At 36.7% G+C, this 26,531-nt stretch overlaps 3 protein-coding genes across 6 annotated transcripts; 2 read left to right on the top strand and 1 right to left on the bottom strand.

Moving 5' to 3' along the window:
* The first annotated feature begins 256 nt into the window (after nt 1-256).
* LOC144632235 (uncharacterized) lies at nt 257-1,965 on the top strand. The gene has a single exon (XM_078490831.1). The coding sequence runs from the start codon at nt 457-459 to the stop codon at nt 1,963-1,965; it is 1,509 nt and encodes a 502-aa protein (XP_078346957.1). The 5' UTR covers nt 257-456.
* Nucleotides 1,966-2,832: 867 nt separating this feature from the next.
* On the bottom strand, nt 2,833-7,574 carry LOC144632864 (uncharacterized). Of its 4 annotated transcripts, none has more exons than XM_078491614.1 (7): nt 7,470-7,574; nt 5,712-5,853; nt 5,076-5,153; nt 4,771-4,848; nt 3,945-4,025; nt 3,644-3,724; nt 2,833-3,090 (listed from the first exon to the last, which is right to left on the bottom strand). In XM_078491614.1, the coding sequence occupies exons 2-7, from the start codon at nt 5,844-5,846 to the stop codon at nt 3,064-3,066; spliced, it is 480 nt and encodes a 159-aa protein (XP_078347740.1). In that variant the 5' UTR covers nt 5,847-5,853; nt 7,470-7,574; the 3' UTR covers nt 2,833-3,063. The 4 variants fall into 4 exon arrangements, with proteins under 4 accessions (XP_078347740.1, XP_078347739.1, XP_078347742.1 ...); XM_078491613.1 differs by having other exon boundaries at nt 3,644-3,728; nt 3,946-4,025; XM_078491616.1 differs by lacking the exon at nt 3,945-4,025.
* Nucleotides 7,575-10,233: 2,659 nt separating this feature from the next.
* Nucleotides 10,234-25,982, top strand: LOC144631640 (uncharacterized). Its single transcript, XM_078490123.1, has 12 exons — nt 10,234-10,384; nt 12,176-13,027; nt 13,458-13,586; nt 14,155-14,202; nt 14,429-14,611; nt 21,142-21,234; nt 21,699-21,829; nt 21,941-22,210; nt 22,363-22,423; nt 22,868-22,993; nt 23,240-23,296; nt 23,529-25,982. Exons 1-12 carry the CDS (start codon nt 10,271-10,273, stop codon nt 23,637-23,639), a joined length of 2,175 nt encoding a protein of 724 aa, XP_078346249.1. The 5' UTR covers nt 10,234-10,270; the 3' UTR covers nt 23,640-25,982.
* Nucleotides 25,983-26,531: the final 549 nt, after the last annotated feature.

Below are 26,531 nucleotides of genomic sequence, written 5' to 3'. Positions count from 1 at the left end.
ATCTTGTATGGTTCATAGCGGTTCTTAATGGTTTTCCTGAAGAACACCAGCAATTGTATCCCATAATGTTAACACTTCTGACAAGTGAACCCTAGTGAAATTTAAAACCAAAATTAAATGACCCGTTCCAAAATGGCTGATAGATGATAAACGGCTAAAATTAAGGCTCAACTAGCCTACTAAAACCAAGACGAACCAGTTGCCTCTTTTTAATTTTGACAATGGATATTGCGAAATTTTAAACACCTGTAAACTGGTCATTGCATCCAGTTACCACAAGTTGTTGTTTTCACGAAAGGTGCTGAACTGACGCTAATTCCAAGCATATCCTGCGGGTAGATAAACATGATATGATTTGTTAAAATTATTTAAAAATTCTACTTGAGAGCTTGGCTCGAAGACTACCAATGATCATGGTCTAATTTTTTCAAACCTAAACTACAAACAAAAGGCAAAATGGTTCGTCTAAATATCATCATTTCCACCATCATCGTGTGTTTAACTTTGGCACAAGAAGAGAGGAAAAGCTTCCATTCTTTACGTGACAAGCAACAAGAAGTGAACAGCAGGCCTTTTGAGACTTTCACTCAAATCGATGCTCTCAAACGTTCCGTTAAAAGGAACCCTTTTGAAATCTGGTATTTTAAAGACAGGTTTAAGTCTTTGGAAGATCTGTCACTAACTACAGAGTCTTATAACAAACAGATTGTCGAAAGAAGAACAACGAAAGACCGTCTTCAAAATATTATGACAAGAGCTTTACTCGGTCAAAACATTGGCACTACAGTCATGGGTGGGTCGATATCGGCCGGCGGTGGAATAATTAACGATTACTCCGATCTAAGTGGCATCTATTACCGAGTGTTTATCGATTGGTGGCACAAAGCCGTACAGCCTCTCACAGGATCGAACATTGGGCTTCGTAATCTCGCCGTTGGAGGAACTGCTAGCAACTTTTTCTCGTTTTGCTACAAAACTTTAATGGAACCTGAAGACAACCTGGACATTGTATTCCTCGAGTTTTCAGTTAACGATTGCATGCTTTTTAAAGACACTCGGCTTCCAAGGGCAATGTCTCTCGAAAGACTTACAAGGCAGCTGTTGAGTGAAGACACTTTACCCGCTGTCATGTTTGTGAACTTTATTCAAGGACAAAGTTATGTTCCCGTATGTGATAATCTGGAAAATAATGGACAGACAATGCTTGCCTGGCATTATGGGATTACAAGCTTCAGCACGCGAGATACATTATGTCCAAATAATGGAATGAAAAAATATCCTACCATGTTTTCATCTGATGGTAACCACGCCAGCATTATTGCACATGCGCAAATGGCACTGATGATTATCAACAGTGTTCGTAATGCTTTACTGAGGGCCATAGAAAGTTTAAAACAAGGTTCCCATCCTTTACCTTCACACGACTTGCAGAGACCTGTTTATTTCATGGACACCCAGGGAGTTGTTCCAGACCCACTCTGTTATACTTTAGTCACTCCAGATGTAACTAACACGTTTTTTAATCCGTCGCTTTCTGTCAGAGAAATAAAAAATATCGGATTTAAACAAGTTAAAGACGTTGCTATCGGTTTTCACAAAACGATGCAGGAAAAATATAACGTCAGACCTTTACGAACGGATGGATTTGGCGGGTGGAAAGCAGAGATAGAAAATTCTACATTGAAACTCCAATTTGATTTGCCATTAGATGTGGGGAGAGGCAAGGTCACCAGGGATGTTGTTGTAGTGTTCCGTACGAGCGGCCACGGTGGAAAAGCAGAGATTTGGTTGGAGAAGGACAAACCTGGAATCGTTGTCAACACGTATTCTCCATTTGGCCACACAAAGCTTGTCACTGTGGCACACAATGTGACTTCTGGAAGTCACGTGTTAACAGTCAGGGTAGTGAAAGCTGGGGAATTTCTATTGTGCGGCATTATGACTGGAAAAAAGTCTATGCCGTAAACTGGGAGTATGTTTGGATCACTAGTGTTCAAATCTGTTGTGATCAATGAAATTTTCTAGAAAATAAAAAAAAAACTGTTATTTCGAAAAAAGCATTCTTCATTGTCATTACCGTGAAGCTTTACAGTTTAATTAATAAGAATATAAGGAACGGATGTGTTTTCAAACCGATTAGCTATAGCTTGCATATTGCATTAACAAAACCGATGGCATTTATTTGTTTTTAAATTTCTGTTACGAGATTAAACTTACTATTACATTTACATGGCATTATGCAAGGCAACAGGCCATTTCCGAGTTCCCCTTAGTCTCTGTTTCAAAACATATAAATGGTTTCGCACGTAGACTTGTTTTGAAACAGAGGAAAAGGTTGTCTTGAAAATGGCCTCTTAAAGGAAAGAAGGGATGTGCTTCGGTGGAGGTATACATATTATTATTGGATGATGTATTATTATTTCATATCACCTTATATAACGAATCGTTATAATTTGCTTGAGAGTAAGTATCAGAAAAAGGGAGTCATTAAATATTGATTTAAGAAATGTCGCAGCAATTGTTAAATGAAATTGTTGAAAGGTGGACAGGCAGTAAAAAACCATTATCTAAACATTTATGTTTTTAGAGTCGGCCGTTTCCACCTACGGAGTGATAAATTGCGGTGAATTTCAGTAATATTTTATAGTTGATCCAATTTTTCATTGTCTTTTGCTGATGTCATGTGATAGTAGCTAACAACATTTCTTTTTTGCCTTAATATTGTCATTATTCTGTATTTAGTTGGTTGTGTTAGCATTTTTTCGTGTTTGTTTTTCTATTTTTTCATTTATTTTCTTTCTTGAGGAACAAATGATCACCAGTGCAACTCAATTTCGTCTGCTTCTTCTGTTAAACTTTATTTTATTTCACATTTACAAATTTTTTGTGTTCAGTCGACTCTGTGTTGATTTATTTATAACTTGTCATGAAACATGTCGACTGGAAAGAACAATTTATTTTTCACTCAACATCAATTTTTCTTAGTTATTTAGCATATAATGTTGACTCGAGATCGGTAATGGTATCATTTATCGGATTTTTATGGCATTCCTCAACAGGTTTTTATTCAGCTGACTTCTCCTCTGTGTCCTGAAAATATAAAACAAAATAACGAAATATTTAAAATTAACAAATAAAAAATGCTTGATGGTACCCCTAATTGGTATGTCTTCCTTTGTTAACGAAACTGCCATTAAATTGTTTAGTCTGTTTTATAAACTTGTCAAGATGTGTTACAATAGAATAATTTAAAATGCTACAAAGAATTGGATCCAAGTATCAACCATTTTAATGTGTATGTGTAATGTGTATGATCTTCCTTTGCGATTATATGACGTCAGATAAGGTTTCCTATTATCAGAAAACGATAGCCCTTTTGTTGACTGTGCGACGTCATAATTTCGAAATGGCCCGGCGCGCAGAAAGTTGGCAAATGTTTATGTTCACATTTTTTCGTTAGCTCCCTTTGTTCTTATGTTTCTTCTGACTTAGAAATTTTGACTACCGTTATCTTCTTATCAATTTAGCGCCAGTTTTTAAAAGAGCGGACGAGCCATTTATAAAAGGTGCATTAACATCAGCAAAAACAACAAAACAAAACAAAAAAAATCAACCTGCAGTGTTTAGAATGTGTTGTGTATACCTGTTGTCTTTTTCCGCGGATATGGCCCATGTAGGCATTGTTTAACGCCTCAAGCAAGTTCTTATTTGATCCCCAGCCTCCCTGCAAAAACAAACACAACAAGCTACAGCTCAATGCAAACGTTTTCAGGTTTTAATTTCCATCGTTTAAATTTTTTATTTTTTTTTTTTTTTTAAAGAAAAAAAAAAAAAAAACCCGGCGGAACCCGCCAAAAGGGGGGAGGAGACTCTCACCACTGCGCCATCCCCCACCCCCTAAAGTGACGCGAAACGTCTCCAGCGTGTTTAACTGGATTTCTTACCGTCCTTTTTCCCCGAATGTGGCCAAAATACTGCCTATTGAGAGCTTCACGAAGCGCAGGATTATAACCCCAACCTTCCAGCTGTAAAGTAAGTAAAACAAATGCAAAGAAAAGTAAAACAAATGGAATGCAAAGTAAAAGTAAAATAAATGCAGATTCTCTTGCTCGCTTTTATACGTTTCTTATATATAAAACTTGTTGGGAGAATTTGATTAACAAATCAAGATGATCATGTTCGTGATTTTCTTGCCCTATGTGTTCTATAAGGAGAAAATAGAAGATCATTCGTGGAACTTAAGGGTGTAACGCGCGTCAATTGTAACCATGGTAACTGCACTGTTCTAAAATGACTTATCACTCGATATTCCTCTCCATCACGACAAATAAATGGCATTTTTTTTAACTGAGGCTTAGCACATAAATGAACCAATTAACTTTGGTCCAAATACTGAACCCTAAACCTTATATCTTAATTACCATGCATTAACGGAAGATATGATGTTTAAATGATGTTTAAAAAAAATAGTTACTCAATCAGTCCATTAAATAAAATAATAGAAATTTGGAATGGCTAAACCCGTTTTATTTCCTGAGTGTCCGCACCACGGAATGTTTGGATCCAAAGTCAAAATTGAAAACGTGGTTAGCTTGCTTTAGGCTCTCATCAGTCTATTTTACACCGAATGTAAGGCAGTCGCATTTTCATATTTTAGTAAAACTCACGTTATGTACAAGTTTAGCTTAACTGTTGGGATTAGTCTTGTACCTAATAACAAATTGCTTGACCTGTTTCTTTTTATGTTGTTCCATTTTATATAATTCTTACCGTTCGTTTTCCACGGATATGTCCAAAATAAGCTGAATTAAGTGCTTCCTCTAATGGTGGAAAGTTTTCTAAATCTTTCTGTTAGAATAAATATACACCAATTGCCATTTCAGTAAAGTAACAACAGTTAGAAACGTAAACTTACTCAGTTGCTCACACGCAAAAACGCGCACATAACGATGGCCTGGTTGACCAATCAGTTTGCGAGTTTTCAATATTTCGTCCCTATGTTATGCTCACAATGAAAGGTAACATGACCACTTTCCAATGCAAACGTGTAATTGAGAGTTTGTTAATTTTTTTACCGTTCTTTTTCCACGGATATGTCCATAATAAGCGTTGTTTAGAGCCTCTTCCAAGCCTGGTGGAGAGTCTTCTGAATCCTGTGTTGGGTGAAAGTAAAAAAAAAAACTTATTAAAATTGCAAAACAACTTATCTTATTATGAGAAGATTGACTGAAAAGACATTTTCTTAACGAATATGAAATGCGAACTATCGTTTTTAAAACTTTCAGATTGAATAGAAATTTGCTAATGAAGTGTATTTTAAAAGATGTTAAAGGAGAGGAGATTGGCTGTGAGAAATTACAAAAGTTACAAACAAGTACTTCATTCACAGGCGGTATCAAATGATATGATCGCAATTATGTAATACACAGAGGTGCTAATCAGTAATATCCTTAAAGCCTTTTTAACTTTTTCGATTCGTACAGATATTGTTCTAATGTCCGGCTTACAAAAAGATGATATAAATTGTATGTTAGTGAACAAAAATATAATGAATTACAAATAAGCAAACAGTACATGAGCGCACTGCTAAAAAGCCTTCATTTTTTATTTATGGTAATTACGGGATTTGGCTCTTAGAATTAAAGAGATACAATGCTTTACTCACTAAAAAGTTATCGTATCGGTTGTTTATTTATTTCCTTTATTCTTACCGTTCTTTTGCCTCTAATATGGCCAAAATATTTTGCGTTAAGTGCCTCGGCCCACGGAGGATCTTCGGATTTTTTCTCCGCTTCGCAGCTTGCTAGGCAAACCACAGAAAAAAAGATGGCAAGTCTTAAAAACATCGTTAATCTGGAAAGGAAGGAAATTCACAGTTAGTTTTATAATTAATTGTTTCAGTACCTAGTTTTTTTATGTTGACTGTGCTAACATGTAACTCTTGTTACACAAAAGCGCTCAATGACTGTTTCCCCTTAATTAAGAATACTGCTAGGCCATTATTTCCAATTGTCAGTCAGACAGGCGATGTAATAGTGGAAATCATCAACCAAAGGATTTTGTAGCTAAAGATGTTTTCAGTTATTTCCAGATATAATTTCAGCCGTGTAACATTTCATGCGCAGTTTTTTTTTAGTGCAGCAAAAATCCGATAAATAGATTGGGAGATTTCATGAGTAGTACATGTAAAAGATGTAATCAGAACATTTATAAGAGGAAAAAGAGATGAAGTTTTACAACATAAAACAAGGAGGAACTAAACACCTAATACACAAAAACAAACAAAAGAAGAAGTTAGCCTAAAATTCCCATCTTATCACTTTGGTGAAAAGTTCACGCCACATTCAAATCTGGCAAGTGTCTTATTATCAAAAAAGATCTCTGACAAGAACAGAACTCGATATACAGATACAACGAACAATAACATGAATATAGTGACCACATCTGTTTAAAACCAGAATGAATACACGTCAAGGGTTACGAACTAAAAGTTGAGTTTGCATGGTAAAATTGACAAGGAAAAGCTAACGTAAAAAGTTCAAGAGATAAATACACTTAAGTTTTGCTTTTTAAATTTAGTAAAATTATAACAAATTAACCATTTTTCTACTCAGTCTTTTCATGCAAAGTGGAGCAAACCTGTACAAAATATTTTGTAAACAAAAGGTTTCTTTGCTTTTCGAAAGAATTGAAACATGCTTTTAAAATTTCAAGTAAAACATTTATTCATTACGCGTATTTCGATTTTGGTTGGAGTCATATTCCAGAGGATTAGCAAATTTTTTAGGAACAAAGGACCTAAAAAGCTTTGGATCAATTTAGGTTTCTGGGAAACTGCTCACCTACCCCTCCCCAAACCTAACATTTTGCCCAAAGCGATAAGTAAGGGTTAATGTTAGGTTTGGGGAGGGGTAGGTGAGCAGTTTCCCAGAAACCTAAATTGATCCAAAGCTTTTTCATCGCATACGGCAGTAAAAACTCTTTTATCTGAATACAGTCAATAAACATTTAAAAATAAGTTATGACTACACAAAATAAAAACTAAAATCAAAGACGGTCGCCATGATGGTATTGGAAGAAAATGCTGATTATTTGGAAAAAACACAAATTGCAATTGTGGGGCGAACGTTTTGGCCTGTAAAACTGGTCCGTGAATAAAAGAAATTTGTTTCTTAGTTTCACTGATAAATATCCAGCACAAAGCAGTAATATTTAATGAAAAGGCGGGGCATTAAGAGAGTTGAACAAAACATTTTTTTAAAACCGTCGTTGATTAACTCGAATTAATCAAAGAAAGCTTAATTTCAAGAAGACGTTTAGGGGTTGTATCCCGAAAAAAATGTTGCTGAGTTTTTGTTATTTAGGTTATTGCAAATAAAATAATCCTAAAATGCAAAAGAAAAACCAAACGAAAGAGCTGCCGAAGATCAATAACCTTACAAGAAAATTCAACTTATGTATCACTGTACCTGTAAATTATTGTCGCTTCTCAAAGTTGTGGTCGAAGCAAGCTAACAATGTGTGCGGTTGACTGCTTGCACCGGCTTAAAGTGATCTCCGCATGAAAATGACAAAGCTTATATATACTTTCCGTTTTAAACATTTTCTATCAACACTTCAATTATATTTTTAATTATGTGTTCACTATCGTCATTAAATAAAATGTTCTTTCCTTCTCAGGGAACAAATGTTCTCCCACTCACTGCTTGCAATTAGTAGGTTAATGCGCATCCGGTCGCTCCTCATTAACAAGTAGATTTTTTTTTATTTCTTGGCACAATTAATGCTCCACCTTTTCATTCAATATTATTGCTTTGTGCTAGATTTTAATCAGTGAAACTAAGAAACAAATTTTCTTTTGTTCACAGGCGTCTTTTTATTCTGGCGAAAACCTTCGCTCTTTAATTGTAATTTGGTTTTCTCCAAATAATCAGCATTTTTCCCCTATACCATCATGGCGAATCATTTTGAATACAGCACCGCTTTATTTTGTGTAATCATTACTAAATGTTCATTGACTGTGTTCGGATAAAAGAGTTTTAAATGCCGGATGCGATGAAAAGGCTTTTGAATCATTTATCGTTTGAGTTTTTAATGAAGACATTTTTGTTTCCTCTTATGGACAGCACGTTCTTGAAACAGACATTTTTATAACTTTTTTTTTTTATCTAAATACACTCAAAACTTCATTCGAGATTTTTAAAATTAGCTGCAAGGAATATTCCACGTTTTTATTTCCTTTTTGAGGGGGAAAAGTCACTTTTTTAGAGGATGCTTTGTTTATTCAAAAAATATTTCTAACTTTCGCCTTTCATCGCCCTGTTGATTCCTTCCGCGAAAAATTAAAAAAAAAAATCCAATATGACATAGCTTTAAATTTACATCCTGCAAGCTTAAGGGTATTTTAATACTGACCAGTTTTCATTTTCTATGTCTTTGATATTAGCATTACACTGATTTGCCGTAAGCGGTTGTGTTCCACTAACGATATTGTGTAAGGTTTTTAGACTCAGAACATGATTATGTCTTCATCGAACCGGATCTTATATTCGTGAAATTTTTAATTTAAGATAAAAGCTCAATTATCGATTTACTGTTACTTCATCCAACTTAACTATTTAAAGAGAAGTATTTTGTGGAAAACCAAACTGTGTCAACTTAATGGAGAACTTTTGAGAGTACACGTAAAATCTAAGCAGTTGGCCTCGGTTGTTTCACTATATCTTCCGTTCAAGACCAAATACTTCCTAACGGAAACTAGATAATCTCACAAATTGAGGCTTTGCTGATAACAATGAACACATTTCAAGCTTTCTCTAATAGCATAAGATAAAAACCCTATGTACAGGATTGTGTTTGTAGAAGTAATCTTTGGTTTGCTGTTACTTTTGTTAGCGTTTTCTGACTTTATGTATCACATCCAGTGATATCTCTATATGGTACAGTCGGCTAACGTCGAAGGACCTTGTAGTCTCCTTGTGCTTAATTATTCTTTAGCTCACACTGAAATGATTAATTTCGTTTATACTAAATAATTATACTTACATATCTATAACTGAATAGCGATATAATGAAGGTACTTTAATGAGAACACAAAACAACTGGCCATGGGCTTCTTTTGTACCATAAAAAATAATAATGAATAAAAAACAAATGTACATTTCTCTAGAGTCCTTTGTCAACTGACTTATCTTGGCTTAATGAACACAAATTAGCTTATAACTGAAACTGAGCCAATAATTTTTTTATTCGGCCCACGAGAAGTTCAAAATCTTTTAACTACAACATATTTTTTTCTAGTAATTTAGATTCTTCAATAAGTTGAAGAATTAATTAGAAATCGAAAAATGTCGCTTCACGCCATTTTAGTAAAAGGTAAAGACATTAATCAAGACTCGAGAAGAGTTTGAAAATCCAAAAAAGACACGTAATATAAACTGTTCAAGACCTGAGGAATCAAACGTCTCGATTCGCCTCGGGATGAAATGTGTACTGAGCTATAAGCATGGCATGAAAAGTACAATTACTTTTATTTCGACCGTTCACAGACATATGCAAGTTTTATCCGTTAAACATCTGATTCACAAAAAATAATGTAATGTAAAACTTTATTTTACATTACATTACATTACGGCGTGGAATATCGAATGGATGGAGATACAAGTTTATTTTGGAAGTGAGGCTTGGATGTAAAACTAGAATTTAGGCCAATTTGATATTGTCAGCCTCCAAAAGAAGGGTCGCAGTGTCGTCGCAGTGGACATTTGTTGAATAATAGAAATCACCATCAGCCCAATAACTGAATATAATTTATTTCAGTTACAAGACAATCGACTTATGGCCGGTAAAAATGAGCAATATACAGAGTTTCTTTTGGAAAAGGTAAATTATGTGAAATAATATTATGAAGTTGACTCAAGAGAGGTGCGCCTACAGGGAGTCATGGTAGTCACGGTATTCAACTGAACAAAAGTGTCCTTGACTCATTCCTTGCAGGCGTGTCTCATTGAGGGATACTCTGCTTTCGAAATTTTGTTAAGTGCTCACTTCATGATTTCCCAGCTTCTCGATATTTACTTCTAGAAAGATATAAAGCTACCTGGAAACAACAAAAGACAAGAAAATTGCTCCGTCATGTTATCGTCAGTACGACTCACCCCGTGACACATGACACATCTGAGCCCGCAATGCAAATGCAGTCTTCCAAAAAAGCGCGCAATCCAAAATGGCGGACGAAGCTGTTTCACCGTACAAGAGTGTACCACAAAGTATGATCGACAATGTGATGTCAATCTGCCCAGATGTAGATCGTAAGGATGTAGCTAAGGATTTGGTCATCACAGGAAGTGCAACACGTACAATCAACAGAATTTTGGACGGTCAGGTAAGTGAGCATACAGATTTTGTTTTACGCAAGCTTATTCCACATGTCAGTTGCTATGTGACTGCAAGAGGCCGGGGGTCTAAATAATCGATTAATGCATACTGATTGATATCAGGTTTGTAATTCTCGGTCTTTTAACGACTCCCTTTTGTGTGTGAAGCATAGCATGAAATAAATACTGGACAATGAAGTGTGGATCTATTCGGAAATCTCTTCATGACTGATGAACAATAGATCGTTTCCCGGGGGGGGGGGGGGACTCCCATATGGGAGTGACGGGGATGCTCATCGTCTCGCTTAGGGGTATAAATTTCGGACTTTGGGTCTCGCTTAGGGTGTTCTGGAGAAAATGCAAGAAAATGACAATATTTTTAGCCGTCAGGGTCTCGTTTAGGGTTGCACACGAAGAAATATACAAATCTAAGTTCTTTTTCTGAGAATTTTGGTATCTTTTAGGGGTCTAAAATAGCTTGAGTCACGCCCAGATTGGTCTCTTTTAGGGGTTCTTTTCAAAATTTCCAACGAGCATCCCCGTCCCTTTAATATGGGAGTCCCCCCCCCCCCCCGGGGATCGTTTTCACTGTCACGCAAGAAAAATCGAAAAACCATTCAGTCAATGAAGTCAAGAAAATGGGATACTAAAGGAGATAATAAAGAAGACATTTCTCCAAGTTTTAGGTTTGTGCGTTATCCCAAACTTCAGATATTCGCCGAAACTTATTGCAGAAACTTACAGAGCCCAGTATATATGACTATGAGCTAGTATGGAGCCGCCATCTGTTTTGTACTTCCGCGGTACACCATGCCGGAAAAAAATGTAAACATTTGGAACCAAATTGGTCATCTAGGCCTTATCTGTAGTTGACAAATAAACATTTACATGAACACTTTTCCTGCTACTTTAACTTCTCAAATCGCTAAAAATCACAAGATAAATAATATATATTTTTTGACAAACATGATCGTAACTTTATGTCGCGCACCGCCATAACACTGAAATTCAATAGGTGCTAGCTTCTAAACAAAGGACGCTATTGAGCTGAAAAGTTGTAAACAGATTTCATTTTAGTACTTCTTATGCCTGAGTTAGATACAACCTTTGGTCAGTGGTGTCTCAAAAGTTTCGGATTTTAGTACTTTATGTCATGTGAAAACGATCTATCCATGACTTTAAGGTTTTTGTAATTATTGATTTCATTGAGCCAAGTGGCCCATACCACCAGAGCTTATCCTATTTTGCATAAGAAAACCCCCCCCCCCCCCCCTAGATGGGAGGCTAGTCCATTGCAGGGTAACCACCCAGATAATTTGCCGGTACCCATTTATACACTTTGGTTGAGACAGAAGCTATAAGAGTAAAGTTTCTTGCCCAAGAACACAACACAATTATCCCGGCCAGGGGTGGAACTCAGACCACTCAGGCCACCACATCTCCCACAATAATCTTTTTACCAACCACCAAAAAAAAAAAAAAAAAAAAAAAGGAAAATTTAAAAAAAAAAAAAAAAAAAGAGATAAATTTAAAAAAAAAAATTTAATTCGACAAAAAAAAAAATTGGGCAAAATGCCAAAAAGAAAAAAAATAAACTCGGAGGGTTGAACCATTACATAAATTGTAATACATAAAAGTCAACGTTTTAAATTCTGAGTTATCTATAAAAACAAATAAATATATCAAATAATAGTTATTACTGTCCATGCTTCTCATATTGGTGCCATTTTGATGTACATGTATTAAATATTTGTCATAGAGAGTTGACATTAATTATTTGATTTTGTATCAATTGTCAGTTTCCTACAGTAGTTAATATTGATTTTGATGCTGAAAGCACATCATCGGAGACCCGAACCCAGGATCAAGTTAAAAGATGTGCAGCTGATTCTGCAACCTCCAAGAGTTCAACAGCATCTGTTAACAGGGCAAAGTCACAGCAAAGTAATAACGATTCCAGTGACACTGATGTGTATACTGATACAGATGATGACGATGACATTATGATAGTTCAAGAAGAGAGGAAAAGTTTATTTAGTGCTTTAAAGAGTAGAATGAATGACAGAAAATCTGATAAAAGCTGTTCCAAACAATCAAAGCCTTCAGAGGTAACAACAGCCAAGGAAACATCTTGTCATGTAGGGGAAGAAAACAAGAAAATGTCGACAAAGCACAAACGAACAAGCGCAATAGTTGATCTCTCCTCCTCAGATGATGACAGTCAAGAAGAGCAAAACAGTTTACATTCATATGCCGCTAAATCACGAAAAACAACCCAGGATGACTGTGTTTTAGTTAAGAAACAAAAACCACACACAAGTAAGGCAGGACCACCATATCAGAACAAGAATGCTAGAAAGGAGTACTTTGAAAAATATGGCAAAAAATTTGTTGATTCATCACCATCTGATCACGACACAGACAGCTGTGAAGATAGCGACGACCTTCCTTGTGTTTTGCCATCTTCTTTGCATTCGGGTAGTGAAGGGAGCAGCCATTCTTTTACCAGCTCATGCACAGATAATTACAAAAGCAGTGACTCTAGAATGCAAAGAAGCAGCAACCTTGAATCTCAAGAGGATTCTGAAATTCCGGGAAAGAGAAAGAAAAGGTCACCAGAGGAAATCATAAGGCAAAGGAATGACGCTCTTGTAAGTTTAATGTAACTTTTCTTGTTATGTTGATTGCTCAGAAGATCCTTCCTGATCCTTTACAGGAAATGACTGGTAACCAGTAAGGGTCATCAAGAAGGGTAGAGGAAGGTGGGAGGGGGAGGCAGAGGTGGAGGGGTAGGGGGAGTGATTTGGACAGGTTCAATTACCAGAAAACTTTCCATGAGGTATTTTTATATTTCCTGGAACAACACAATCCTACAAATCAGACTGAGTCTGTAGCCTTGTACAGATACAGATGTAGCTTGCTTCAGCAAGTGCTTGCAAATGCCTGTAAAATGCCACATCATGTATTAAACTATTGTGTGTGCTTGTAAGTTTGTGCTTTACTAAATTTCCTGCTACATTCCTGATTGCAGTCTGTAGCCAGTGAATAATTCTCCTACTGCTTCAAAATAATGTTTTGCAGTTGAAAAAACAAGCCAAAGAACAGGAACGGCAAGCCAAGAAGGAAGCTATAGAGAAAGAACAGCAGGCCAGAGCACAAGCTAGAGGAAAGATAAAAATGGCTAAAGATAAAGAGAAACTATTGAAAAAGGTTTGTAAATGGAACAAAGGATATACTTCAAGGCCTAGTTGCTAGGTCATTGATGACCTCCTACCAGCAAGCTTGATTCTGGGCTGCCTTTCCTGACCTTGGTCATTGTTTTGGGGTGCTATCCAATAAGGAGTGAACTAAAGACCGCATGATCCTGTACATAAAACATTGTATTTTAGACAAAATTAATCCCATCAATTGAATTCAGTCTAAAACTGGTATCTGTTCAAACTTTAAAAATTAGAAATTTCACCATAATTTTGTAAACTACATGATTTTGTTTATCAAATGGGTTTGTACTTTGACTGGTTTTCTTCTGCTGAACTAGCATGTTCCTTCTTCAGGTGCTATTTGGTCTTCATCTATCTTTTTTCTGCGATGGGTCCTTCATGCAGAACCTTCCCTGTAAGGTTGTTGGTTTTCCTCAGAGTATTACCACTCCAGGATTTTCTGCTGTTCTACTTGTTTGTTCATGTACAATACTACACATGTAATCCAACTTGATAGCAGATTTCAACTTGTAAGTTATTTACCAAAATTAATGGATTTCTATCATTTCTTGGTTTAGGCAGAGAGTATGAATCAAAAAAATAATCGATTGGATGGCTGTATCAAGGTACAAGGCAATTTACCTTTTCTCTTCTAAATTACTGCAGAATGCCAAATATTATTTATTGTAGCTGTTGTTGTTGTTGTTGGTGATGATAATGATGATGATAATGATGATGATAATGATGATGATAATGATTATGATGATAATGATGATGATGATAATGATGATGATAATGATAATTATGTACGGTACCTTTTATGATGCATTTGGTTAAAATGTCTTTCAACAGCAAATAGTGGTCTGCATCGACCCTGAAATTCTAACCAATGGTCAGCTTCCAGAGGAAAGTGTTCTCCTTCAGAAGTTGGACTCACTGGGTGCAAGTCACAAAACACAATCACAGCAGATTCCTGGCAGCATCACATGGCAGAGAGCTTGCCTCCAGCATGATGTGCAGTCAGATACACTTCAGGTGCAGTTTACATGAAGAGATCTTTTGAAAAAATTTTGTTGAATGACAAAGTCTTGGTTGGTGTAGCTTTTGCTCGGTATTAGGTTAAAACGCAACCTCTTTTTTTTTATTTTTATTTTTTTAAACCAAAGCAAAGACTGGATTACTTCAAATCAAATCAAATCAAAACCTTTATTTATACACGATGGGATAAAAAAGCTACATAGCTTGTGGGGTCGTGTGTAAATAAAACATTAAAACTAGTAGATAAAAAACATTAAAACTATATTAAGGTAAAATAAAAAATAAAAACGCTAAAAATAGATAAATTGTTACAATGATAAAAAGATAAAAAGCGCTAAGATCTCTTACAATAAAGATTGTTAAAATAGGTTTATTTAATTATGTTCGACTTGTTGGTCACTTGTAACAGTAAAAAAAAAAAACCTCTTATGCTAAACTGTGTTGTAAAACTAAAACTAAAACCTGAAATGGTGCAAGACACTATTAACTCAGAACAATAGCAGTAACTGGAGTTCATGTATACCAGTGGCAAACAAGGAAAATGTAATCAATGGAGAGCGCGAAAAAAACAGGTCACTGGCAGCAAGCGCGGGAAAACGTAACCGGAAGTAATTCTTACCACCAGTTAGAAGCTCGGGAATTTATGTAACTGTATACACCGATTCAGCGTAAGCCGGAAGTTGCATGGAAACGAGGCCTAACGGCCCTCGGCGGCTAAAAACTATAAAGTTTTTACTAGCGTTTGGGGCGTTTCAAGTCGAAATAAAGCATTTCCTTTACAAATTAGCCACGATTCTTGATCCCTATCAGTGCAAACGTATAAAGAGAAGAAATTTTAATGTCTACCAGGCGACAGGCGAAATTCTAACAGCTTAGCGGTACGATTTTGCTGCCAAACTTCAATATTCCCCCCATCTCTCCAGCATAGGCTGAATTTCATCTGTTCTCTCAGATAGTTTACAATCAATTTTGAATTTTGTTAATCAATAAAATGAAACCCTTTTAAAGTCCAGAATACCTTTTAACCCTTTCCTTACCAGGTAGCCCTGTGGTTTTCGATCTGAATGAAAACTTTCTAGTATTATTGAGAAACTCGCGTATTCACGCAAACATCATTAAAGACAGTCTACTGATTCTGTTACAGAATTTGACAGATTTTTTCAGTAGAATTTGTGATTGGCATGAACTGTTTCAGGTGTAAATTGAATTGTACATGTATTTGAGTTGCAGATTCATGGAACAGGTTAATAATAAAATAAAGCCGACTTTCATATCAAAAGAATGATAATATAAAGTACACAACGTCGTTTTCGACGCCAATGGGTGAGTCGGTGTGTATACATGGAAGCTTATTTAGTGTTTAAAGTCATCAATGCTTTTTAAACACACAAATTCTAGAGTAGTAGCAAAGTGTAGCAGTGTATACAAAGCAGACTCGGTTGTTATTACCGGTAAAGTTATACCGACCTGGAGGCTTACATGTAAACTAGAAAATATTTTCTTGCCGGTCAAATTCGATCCATTTCACAAATGAAATCAGGTCCGTCCGTAAAAAAATTCAGTGAAAAAATCTGACATACCTGTATTTGACTGGGTTGACTGTACGCTTTTCAATTGTTGATTAATTATTATGATTGGAAAATGTAACAACAAACTGCAGCACATGTTTACCCGAGCTTCTCTGTCGAAACAAACTAACATAATTTAGATAACTGAAACTATTTGTGACACATGTTTACGCGTGACCTTCTCTACGTATCTGACACTGTCGATACCTGCAACTTTTTATTCGGATTAAGTATTTTGAGTAGACCTTTGTCCTTCTCAATAAATGGTGACTCTATAAAGCAAGTTGAATTTACAAAATCCCTTGGTGTATATATAGATAAGAACCTAACTTGGAATCTACACATTACAAATATTTCTAAAAAGATTGCATCTGGCATTGGCACCCTAAAGCGTAGCAGGTCTTTTGTTCCATTTAAGACATTACTATGTATCTATAACTCTTTAGTACAACCCCATTTTGATTATTGTAGTGTCGTTTGGGGGAATTGCAGTAAAACTCTGGCAAGTAAACTACAAAAACTGCAAAACCATGCTGCGCGTATCTTGACCTCTTCTTCCTACGATGCCAATGCTGATGATCTTATTGCAAGACTTGGCTGGAATAAACTCGATGTCCAATTTAAATTTAAAACAGCCGTCATGGTCTATAAATCACTCAATGGTCTTGCACCTGACTACCTTAGGACAATGTTTTCTAATAGAAGCAATACATGTACCTATTCACTGAGAGGGTCCGCGGGTAAACTAACTGTTTTAAAAACAGTTTTAGCTATAGAGGTCTATAGAGGTGCGGTGCTGTGGAACAGTTTACCTGTCGACCTTCGGCAAGCACAAACTCTCACTAGCTTTAAATTCGGCTGCAGCAGTTTCGTTTTTGGCTAGAATCAATGTAAATATTAACATCACACGGCATTCATGGAAAGCAGGCATTTCTTTTATTATAACTAATTAATTCATTGTAGACGACTAATGTAATTTAAATTTATTATGTAAAATAGGTATTAAGTAGTTTTAAATAAGTATTACTATGTATTTTAAGTCCTGATGATTTTTTACCGTGTTGAAATAAAGAGTATTATTATTATTTTATTATTGAAAACCTAAGGGTCTCTAAAAACCAAATTTGTTCTTCAAAAGTTCCATTCAGTAAATCATAAGGTAGTTCGTTTTATTGATTAACAAAATCCAAAATTGAGTGTGAACGGCAAACATTCAGGTTATGCTGATGAGCGAATATAAAATATTCGATTCCAAAGAAGGAGACAACAAAATCTTACCGGTAAGCTGTAAGAATTTCTTCTCTAGCCTGCTAGACCTTTAATTTCTTCTTCTTATACTTTTGAACTTAGGATCAAGATTCGCGGCTAATTTGTAAAGGGAATGCTTTTACCGACTCGAAATGCCCCACACGCTAATAAAAACTTTATGAATTTTGACCCGCCGAGGGCCCTTAGGCCTCGTTTCCATGCAACTTCCAGCTTACGCTGAATCAGTGTACGTGTATACCAGAGTAGTGGCAAGGAACGGCAGTTTCTCACGTACTAAAACGAGTTAAAAATAGTCTTGCCAAACCGTAAAAACCATTTCCTTGCGAATAAACGCAGCGGCAAGGATATTTTTTCCCGCTAGGCCCAGCCACTTAGCTCGAGTAGCCTTACTCTTGCATGTATTTACTTAATATAAACTCTTCTGGGCACGAAATAAAAGATCGTTGTTGTTTCCTGCACTAATTACGATATTTAAAAGGACCCTAGTCAGCTACACCTTTGTTTTTGTTTACATACGCCATACGCGAGTGTCATACGTGAGTTCCGGTGTTACGCGAGTTCCGGTGTTACGTACTTTTTGCACGTCTTTACCAGCCAAGGTTGTCCGTGCCGTGACTCAAATTTGAGCTGGCCTGTGACAATTGCAAGTGCGGGACGAAGAAAGTTTCGTGTAAAAACAAAACAGCCGCGGTTTTAGTAAATAGAAATCTCAGTGCTTTTGCTCGCCACCGTGAACAAGAGGCAAACGCTGAGAGAGAAATAAAGGTATTTCTTGTAAGATTATTTTTTGTGTCGTTATACTATATACATTTTGTTTCACACCTTTCTTTAAGTCTTCGCCAACGAAAGTCAGGCTCAGTGCTGTCTCTGGTTATGCTCCTAGGCGGGGGATTTGACACCAGTAATCTGGTCTAATCTGCCCTTTTTTGAGTACTTATGCTTAGTGTGGCAAGTGGCCCCACGGATGCCTGTGGTGGTGGGCACGTGAACAACTTTCAACTTTATCTTGATTGCTTTCATCACCAAATATAATATTTGTGTTTTTCTAACTTGGTTAAACAAAACTCTAAGATTAAGCTAAAAAAACACAACGAAGACTAAAGCTACAAGATAAAGCGACTAGAATTATGCAGAAATTAGCGAGGTCAAGTACTGTTAATAGCAAATAAACAAACCAATCGAGCCTACCTTGCTAGAAGCAAGCTCTTTCTTTCTGCTCTTGATCCACTCAGTAAATTCTCGAGAACTAAACTGACTACGAGCTAAACACGTGCTCCTATTTATACCAGAGTAGTGACAAGGAACGGCAGTTTCTCACGTACTAAAACGAGTTAAAAATAGCCTTGCCAAACCACAAAACCCATTTCCTTGCGAGTAAACGCAGCGGCAAGGATATCCTGCACTAATTACGATATTTTAAAGGATCCTAGTCAGCCACACCTTTGTTTTTGTTTACATACGCCATATGCAAGTGTCATACGCGAGTTCCGGTGTAAGCGAGTTCTGGTGTACGTGAGTTCCGGTGTACGCGAGTTCCTGTGTACGTGAGTTCCGGTGTACGCGAGTTCCCGTGTTACGTACTTTTTGCGCGTCTTTACCAAATGTATGTGCAAATCTCCGCGGCTCTCCTCGGTAAGGCAAAGGCGTGAGATTATGAATATGAATATGGATATGGATATGGAGATAATAACAGGCGGTGAAAGCTTAACAACAGTCGCCGTTTTTTAATCGAGGCTAAAAGAAATCGACAATGAAGCGACCGCAACCAACGTGGTCGTCTTAAATCGAGTGGCGAGTGTTGTTCAGCTATTATTATATTTCACACATACGGGTACTAAGATAACTTGAATCTATATATTGGAACGTGTTTTATTTACCACAGAGCTGCTCCTGCAAGAATACATGCAGCAGAAAGAAGACATCTAAGAGCCAAGGTTGTCCGTACCGTAACTCAAATTTCAGCGAAAGCCGGAAGTTGCATGTGAACAAGGCCTAAGGGCCCTCGGCGGCTCAAAATTATAAGCGTGTGGGGCATTTTGAGTTGGTAAAAGCATTCCCTTTACAAATTAGCCACGAATCTTGATTCTTATTAGTTCAAAAGTATAAGAAGAAGAAATTTAAGGTCTTGCAGGCTATAGAAGAAATTCTTACATCTTACCGGTAAGATTTTGTTGTCATCTTCTTTGGAATCGAATATTTTATATTTACTCATCAGCATAGCCTGAATGTTTGCCGCTCTCTGGCTACACTCAATTTTGGATTTTGTTAATCAATAAAAACGAACGTAACTACCTTATGATTCACTGAATGGAACTTTTGAAGAACAAAATTAATTTGGTTTTGAGAGCCCCTTAGGTTTTCAATCCGAATAAAAAGTTGCAGGTATCGACATAGAATCGTAGAGAGTCACGCGTAAACATGTCTCACAAATAGTTTCAGTTATCTAAATTATGTTAGTTTGTTTCGACAGAAAAGATCACGTAAACATGTATCGCAGTTTGTTGTAACATTTCCCAATCATAATAATTAATCAACAATCGAAAAGCGTACAGTCAACCCAGTCAAATACAGGTATGTCAGATTTCTTTCACTGAATTATTTTACGGACCTGACTTCATTTCTGAACTGGATCGAATTTGACCGGCAAGAGAAGATTTTATTGTTTACATGTAAGCTTCCAGGTCAGTATAATTTTACCGGTAATAACAACCGAGTCTGCTATGAATACACTGCTACATTTTGCTACTACTCTAGAATCTGTGTGTTTAATTAAAAAGCATCGATGAATTTAAACACTAAATAACCTTCCGTGTATACACACAACTCAGCCATTGGCGTCGAAAACGACGTTGTGTACTTTATATTATAATTCTTTTGATATGAAAGTTGGCTTTATTTTATTATTAACCTGTATGAATCTGCAACTCAAATACATGTAAAATTCAATTTACACTTGAAACAGTTCATGCCAATCACAAATTCTACTGAAAAAATCTAACAAATTCTGTAACAGAATCAGTACTGTCTTTAATGATGTGTGCGTGACGTTTTCGCGAGTTTCGCCATTAATATATTAGAAAGTTTTCATTTAGATCAAAAAACCAAAGGGCTTCCTTCCCACAGAAAAACCTGTTTCTTAAAAGGTATTCTGGATTTTTAAGTGGTTTCATTTTATTGATCAACAAAATTCAAAATTGATTGTAAACTACCTGAGAGAACGGATGAAATTCAGCCAATGCTGGCGAGGGAATATTGAAGTTGGCGGCAAAATCTTACCGCTATTAAAGCTGTTAGAATTTCGCCTGTCGCCTGGTAGACATTAACATTTCTTCTCTTTATACGTTTGCACTGATAGGGATCAAGAATCCTGGCTAATTTGTAAAGGAAATGCTTTCTTTCGACTCGAAATGCCCCACACGCTAGTAAAATCTTTATAGTTTTTAGCCGCCGAGGGCCCTTAGGCCTCGTTTCCATGCAACTTCCGGCTTACGCTGAATCGGTGTATTCTGTAGGCTAGCGCGGGAAAAATCTCGATTTACCTGATGGATAGAAAACACATCCTCAAGCTCGTTGCAGTCTTTTTTTAATCCAATTGCAAAGTTAAGAAAATGAAAAGGTAATTTACTACAGCATTGTATATAGCCATCAGAGGCATTCTCGTAATGACTGAATCATTTTTCCTTATTTTAGATCTCCACAAAGACTTCTTTTACAGACGAAAAACATGCAGTCGTTCGCTTGTCAGCCATTAAGTTCGTTGAAATGGTTTTTCAATTTCGTGAGGTAAGATCAAATGGCAAAATAGCATGCAATTTGTGTCAAATAAAACCCATTTAAAAATACTTTGTTTGTAGCCAAACATAAAAAGGCGACACTGGCTTTATAAACTATGTTCTGACGTTTGGGTTACTGCTGCAACCTTCTTCAGTAAAAATATGTAAATAACTTATGGCGTGCCTGGTGTTATATGAAAGAAAATTATAAAATATACAATAAATGTGATAATGAGTGTGCTAAGGAAATGATTTTTGAATTTTTCATGAGAGCTACAACAATTGAAGAAAAGGCTCTTTCATCGACTCCTCAGCAATCCAAATGGTGGTTCAGATATGTCGGCGATAGTTATGAGTGCTTAAAAAAAAGAAAAACAAATGTGAATTTTATTCACACCTCAACTCCTTTAAGCCGCACATTAAAATGTGCCATCGAGGTTCTCAACCAGTATGCATTTTCCTTATTTTTTTCAGGAGATGCAAAATCCCACCATCTCTGTGATCGCCGATGAGGAAACCTTGTGCACATTTAGCGAAAGAGCTCTGGCAATTTACCCAGGAAAAATTATTACAATTGTTGTGCTAGGACTTGAAAAGTATTGCAGGTGTGTTATAATGTATGGCTCTACATTGTACTATGAAGTCTGTTATTCTACTGCTGTCCAATACTGCTTAATATGTAACCCACTTTTCATTCTTTTTTTTTCTCTCTGAAGAGATGTAAAGGTCACTCAACAACGCCACTTTCGAAGCGCCGTTCTCGGCCCAAGCTCCTCGGACACGGAAAACACAAGCGGTAAAGGACGGAAGAAGTCTAAAAAGGAGTCTGGACCAAGCGTCATGGTATCGAGGGTTGACGTGGAAGAAGCGCTTGTGGACCTACAGATAAAGCAACCAAAATGCCGAGTACGCATGTGTGAAACAGATGAGGAGTTTGTTGAACTGCTGACCATGTTCACTAAAGCTGTGGCTGAGGCGCCGTTCAAGTAAGATTCAAGTTTCATTAACCACGGAAACAGCACACAATGTTTTACAGAAGCACTCCTCCCTTAGTGACTTGCTGTACCTTATCTAAATACCAAGTAAAATTGCAAAATTTAAATCATGAGTAAGAAAATTAAACTTTTTTTATCAACAGGAAAAAGCAACCGGAGTCGTTCAGTTTCTGTGTCGAAGGAGGTGAAAAAGGATCTGTGAAGGTCAGACGGTCCATTATCAACTTACAAATTCTCCTTCCTGCAGTCATTTATTCCCTTTTTCTTTCGCTGGGAGAATTTGTTTCCAAAGTTTGTCAACTGATGAGACTTTCTTGAGATGACCAGGCCGCTGGTCCTTCATTTGCTAATCTGCATGACGGGCGACAATTAGCTCAGTGGGGTTGGGAGAGGTGTACACTGTATATGATATGGATCCTCATAAGTTTTCCCTCGTGTTTTTCCCTTCGTCCACGTTCCTCCTTTGTTGCCCACTCTCCCCCGGTATTCCGGCCCAAGTTATGTAAACAGAAGTAAAAATAACCGCGGAAACACCACTATTTTGCTTCTTTATTGTTTGCGAATTAATCTTCATTTAACTAACCATTATATTTGCCGAGACTGAAACATTTGTGACTTGTTCAAATCTCAATTTTTATCATTTTGTAGGTAACAAAAGAAGGAGAAGGTTTGAAGAAAGTCTGGCAGCAGCATTTCCAACAGTTTAGGAATGTTTCAGCTGATATGGCGGCCGCTATAGTTGCTGTGTACCCCAGCCCACAGAGTCTCTTTCAGGTAACGAAGGATTTTTTTGCGAGATCGGCATTGAAAATCTCCTCTCTGGTTTTCATGAATTTTCTTTAATTCCGCTTAGGAGAATGTCGTTTTTAGCCTACCAACTTTAAAAATGCCACTGCCAGGTGCCCTTTTTCAAACAGTAGTGGTTTTGTTTTCGGTGATTTCCGCTTACAGTTTAAGGTAATCTAAGAAAGTTCATTCGCACATTTAGTAAGAAGGGTTTGTTGTTAACATATTTTGTAGGCGTATAAACGATGTAACAGCACACAAGAAGCTTCGAAACTTCTTCAAGACATCCAGGTAAGTTTACAACAGTGAGAGATAAATCGTAGATACGTCAGTTTTCTTCGATTTGCTATATCTTCACCGCTGAAAGTGCGAACGCGTCCGAAGAAATGATTTTGATATAAAAAGAAGAAAGAGCAGACAGCTTTTCGTCAACCATTACTCGTTTTTCACGGTCTTTTTTTGTGCCAATTATTATACTTGATGCGTGATACTTACTGGTAAAAAATATCTATTTTCCTTGTAGGTCCGTCGCGGTGCCGGGGTACTCGCCACTAGCCGTAGAATTGGTCCTGAACTTTCTCGACGAATTCATCTTCTTCTCACAAGTGAAGATGGCGACCAGTCCATGAAATGAATAGAAAATTAGTGTTACTAAGCCTGGGATTATATTTGAGTTGCCAGTGCAAGCTTGGTTCAGCTTAGCCTTGGCAGTACGAAACCGTCGGAACCTGGTAACAGCACTCATTTACATCCTCTGGAAAGATATGTGTGAAATTCGAGCCAAAAATTCCATACTGTTGATGTAGACTGTACTACAGAGATCCGTGTTGTTTCTCTGTTTGGTTTACTTGTGCGCGGAAATTCAACCAATCAGAGAGACGGATCTCTGTTATGCTGCGTCATCAGTGTGGAATTTTCAAATCGAATTTAAACATCGCTCTCTTTATTGATGCAAATGACTACACAACGAAAATCGTTTGACTCTTAAGGCTACAATTTGTTTTTTGAGTTTGTCGTGTTTTGTTTTTGTGCTAAAAGCTTTTCTCGTGGCATGTTTCGGTTGACCAGTCCTCAACGGCGCCATGCAGAGAAACCTCTAGTACCCAAGCTATGTCGTGTTTGTATTTTTAAATTTTGTGTGAATATTGATCGTTTGTTACAGTTCAGCCTCTAGTATGGTGGAATAAATCTATAAAAACCAAAGGATATTAGAAATTAAAATTATGCATGACACTACAGCATACAAATATTCATGAAAGAGATATATGATTTTAGGTACCGTATTTATTCGTTTAAGCGCCCTGGGCGCTTATTAAATTTTTGGACCTTGAGAGTGGGCGCTTATTCGAGGCTGGGCGCTTATTAAATTTTCACCATTTTTAGCAAGTAGTACGGTTATTTTGCAAGAAAAAGTAAATAATAACAGAACGTGAAGATTTCCAAGAGTCGCATTTTCACTGATCCTTGAAAGTTTCTGTAAATTATTGAGAAAGCTTGGTCTTCGGGGTGGTCTCTAACTAGTACTTAGTCAATTTCTCACCTCTCATTTTACTCCTCTGGTGCATGTCATTTTTTAGGGGGTGGGGGTGGGCGCTTATTCGAGGCTGGGCGCTTATTAACTTTTCCTACCTACAGAGTGGGCGCTTATTCGAGGTGGGCGCTTATTCGAGGTTGGGCGCTTAATCGAATAAATACGGTACTTTATATTTTATAAATAAAATTGTTTATTGAACAAAGCTCGAGATACTGGTTGTGTTTAGTGTTATATGTTTTTTTTTATTCGTTTTTTGGATCGAAAATACAGTAGAATTCTGATTTGTTGAACCCTCGATTACTCAAACCAAACGTCATTTCCCTTGGATTTACTTCCCTAAGTCGAACACTGCAGTTTTAACCCGTAACCAACTTTCGTTTCACCTCACGGTTCTAGAAATCGAGATTCCAATGTTAAAGGATCATTCCGAATTTAGAACAGCGGCCTACACAGATTTTTCCAGACTTATTTCTTAAAGCTTACATTCCTAAGAGCTCTTCTTGTTTATATACTACATGGAGATCAAAACAAGTTCTGGGCGCCAGCCTTGTCCAACTGTATCTTATCTTTTTCTCATATTTTGATTTTCCTGGTCGTCCACCGTTTGGTTCTTGTTCTGCTGGACGCCATCATTCCGACATATTCTGCTGGAAAAGACACAAATAACCCAAATAGCGAACATTTTTCTGTGAAATAGTTTAATAACTGGTTCGTTTGTCTGCGTTACGCGGCATTTAAACTTCAGGACTATGAAGTACAAAATATTAGTTCCTTTTGACGAAGAAAGTACGTGAGCGCGTGTACGCCGAAAACGATCCAAGAGAGACTTACGGAGTTACGTAAAAAAGTCAGTAATGCCATCCACTGTATTTACTATGTAAAACTGTAACGGTGAAAGTGGTGGGCATGAGAACATTCAGCCAAATAACAAACAAGTTAGTTATGAACAAACTGACATAAATAAAGGGGAATTCTTGATGTCATTACAGCAAATAAACAAGCCGATCTTATTAAGGGCTATAATAATGTAATGATTCTTGACGTTATTACAGCAAATAAACAAACCGATCTAATTAAGGGCTATGATAATGTAATGATTCTTGACGTCATTACAGCAAATAAACAAACCGATCTAATTAAGGGCTAAATGATTCTTGACGTTATTACAGCAAATAAACAAACCGATCTAGTTAAGGGCTATGATATTGTAATGATTCTTGACGTCACAACAGCAAATAAACAAGCCGATCTAATTAAGGGCTAAATGATTCTTGACGTAATTACAGCAAATAAACAAACCGATCTAGTTAAGGGCTATGATATTGTAATGATTCTTGACGGACGTCATTACAGCAAATAAACAAACCGATCTAATTAACGGATATGATATTGTAGTGATTCTTGACGTCATTACAGCAAATAAACAAGCCGATCTAATTAAGGGCTAAATGATTCTTGACGTAATTACAGCAAATAAACAAACCGATCTAGTTAAGGGCTATGATATTGTAATGATTCTTGACGTCATAACAGCAAATAAACAAGGCAATCTAATTAACGGATATGATATTGTAGTGATTCTTCACGTCATTACAGCAAATAAACAAGCCGATCTTATTAAGGGCTATGATATTGAAATGATTCTTGACGTCATTACAGCAAATAAACAAGGTGATCTAATTAAGGGATATGATATTGTAGTGATTCTTGACGTCATTACAGCAAATAAACAAACCGATCTAATTAAGGGATATGATATTGTAATGATTCTTGACGTTATTACAGCAAATAAACAAACCGATCTAAAAAAAACTACAAAAAAAAACAAACCGATCTTTAAGGGTTATGATAATGTAATGATTCTTGACGTCATTACAGCAAATAAACAAGCCGATCTAACTAAGAGCTAAATGATTCTTGACGTTATTACAGCAAATAAACAAACCGATCTAGTTAAGGGCTATGATATTGTAATGATTCTTGACGTCACTA

This window comes from Oculina patagonica, chromosome 12 (genome assembly GCF_052425735.1).
Source record: "Oculina patagonica isolate OP01 chromosome 12, crgOcupat, whole genome shotgun sequence".
In the NCBI taxonomy this organism is placed as follows: domain Eukaryota; kingdom Metazoa; phylum Cnidaria; class Anthozoa; order Scleractinia; family Oculinidae; genus Oculina; species Oculina patagonica.
The sequence above is the reverse complement of the archived record's forward strand: the minus strand, read 5'-3'. Positions and strand labels throughout refer to the sequence as shown.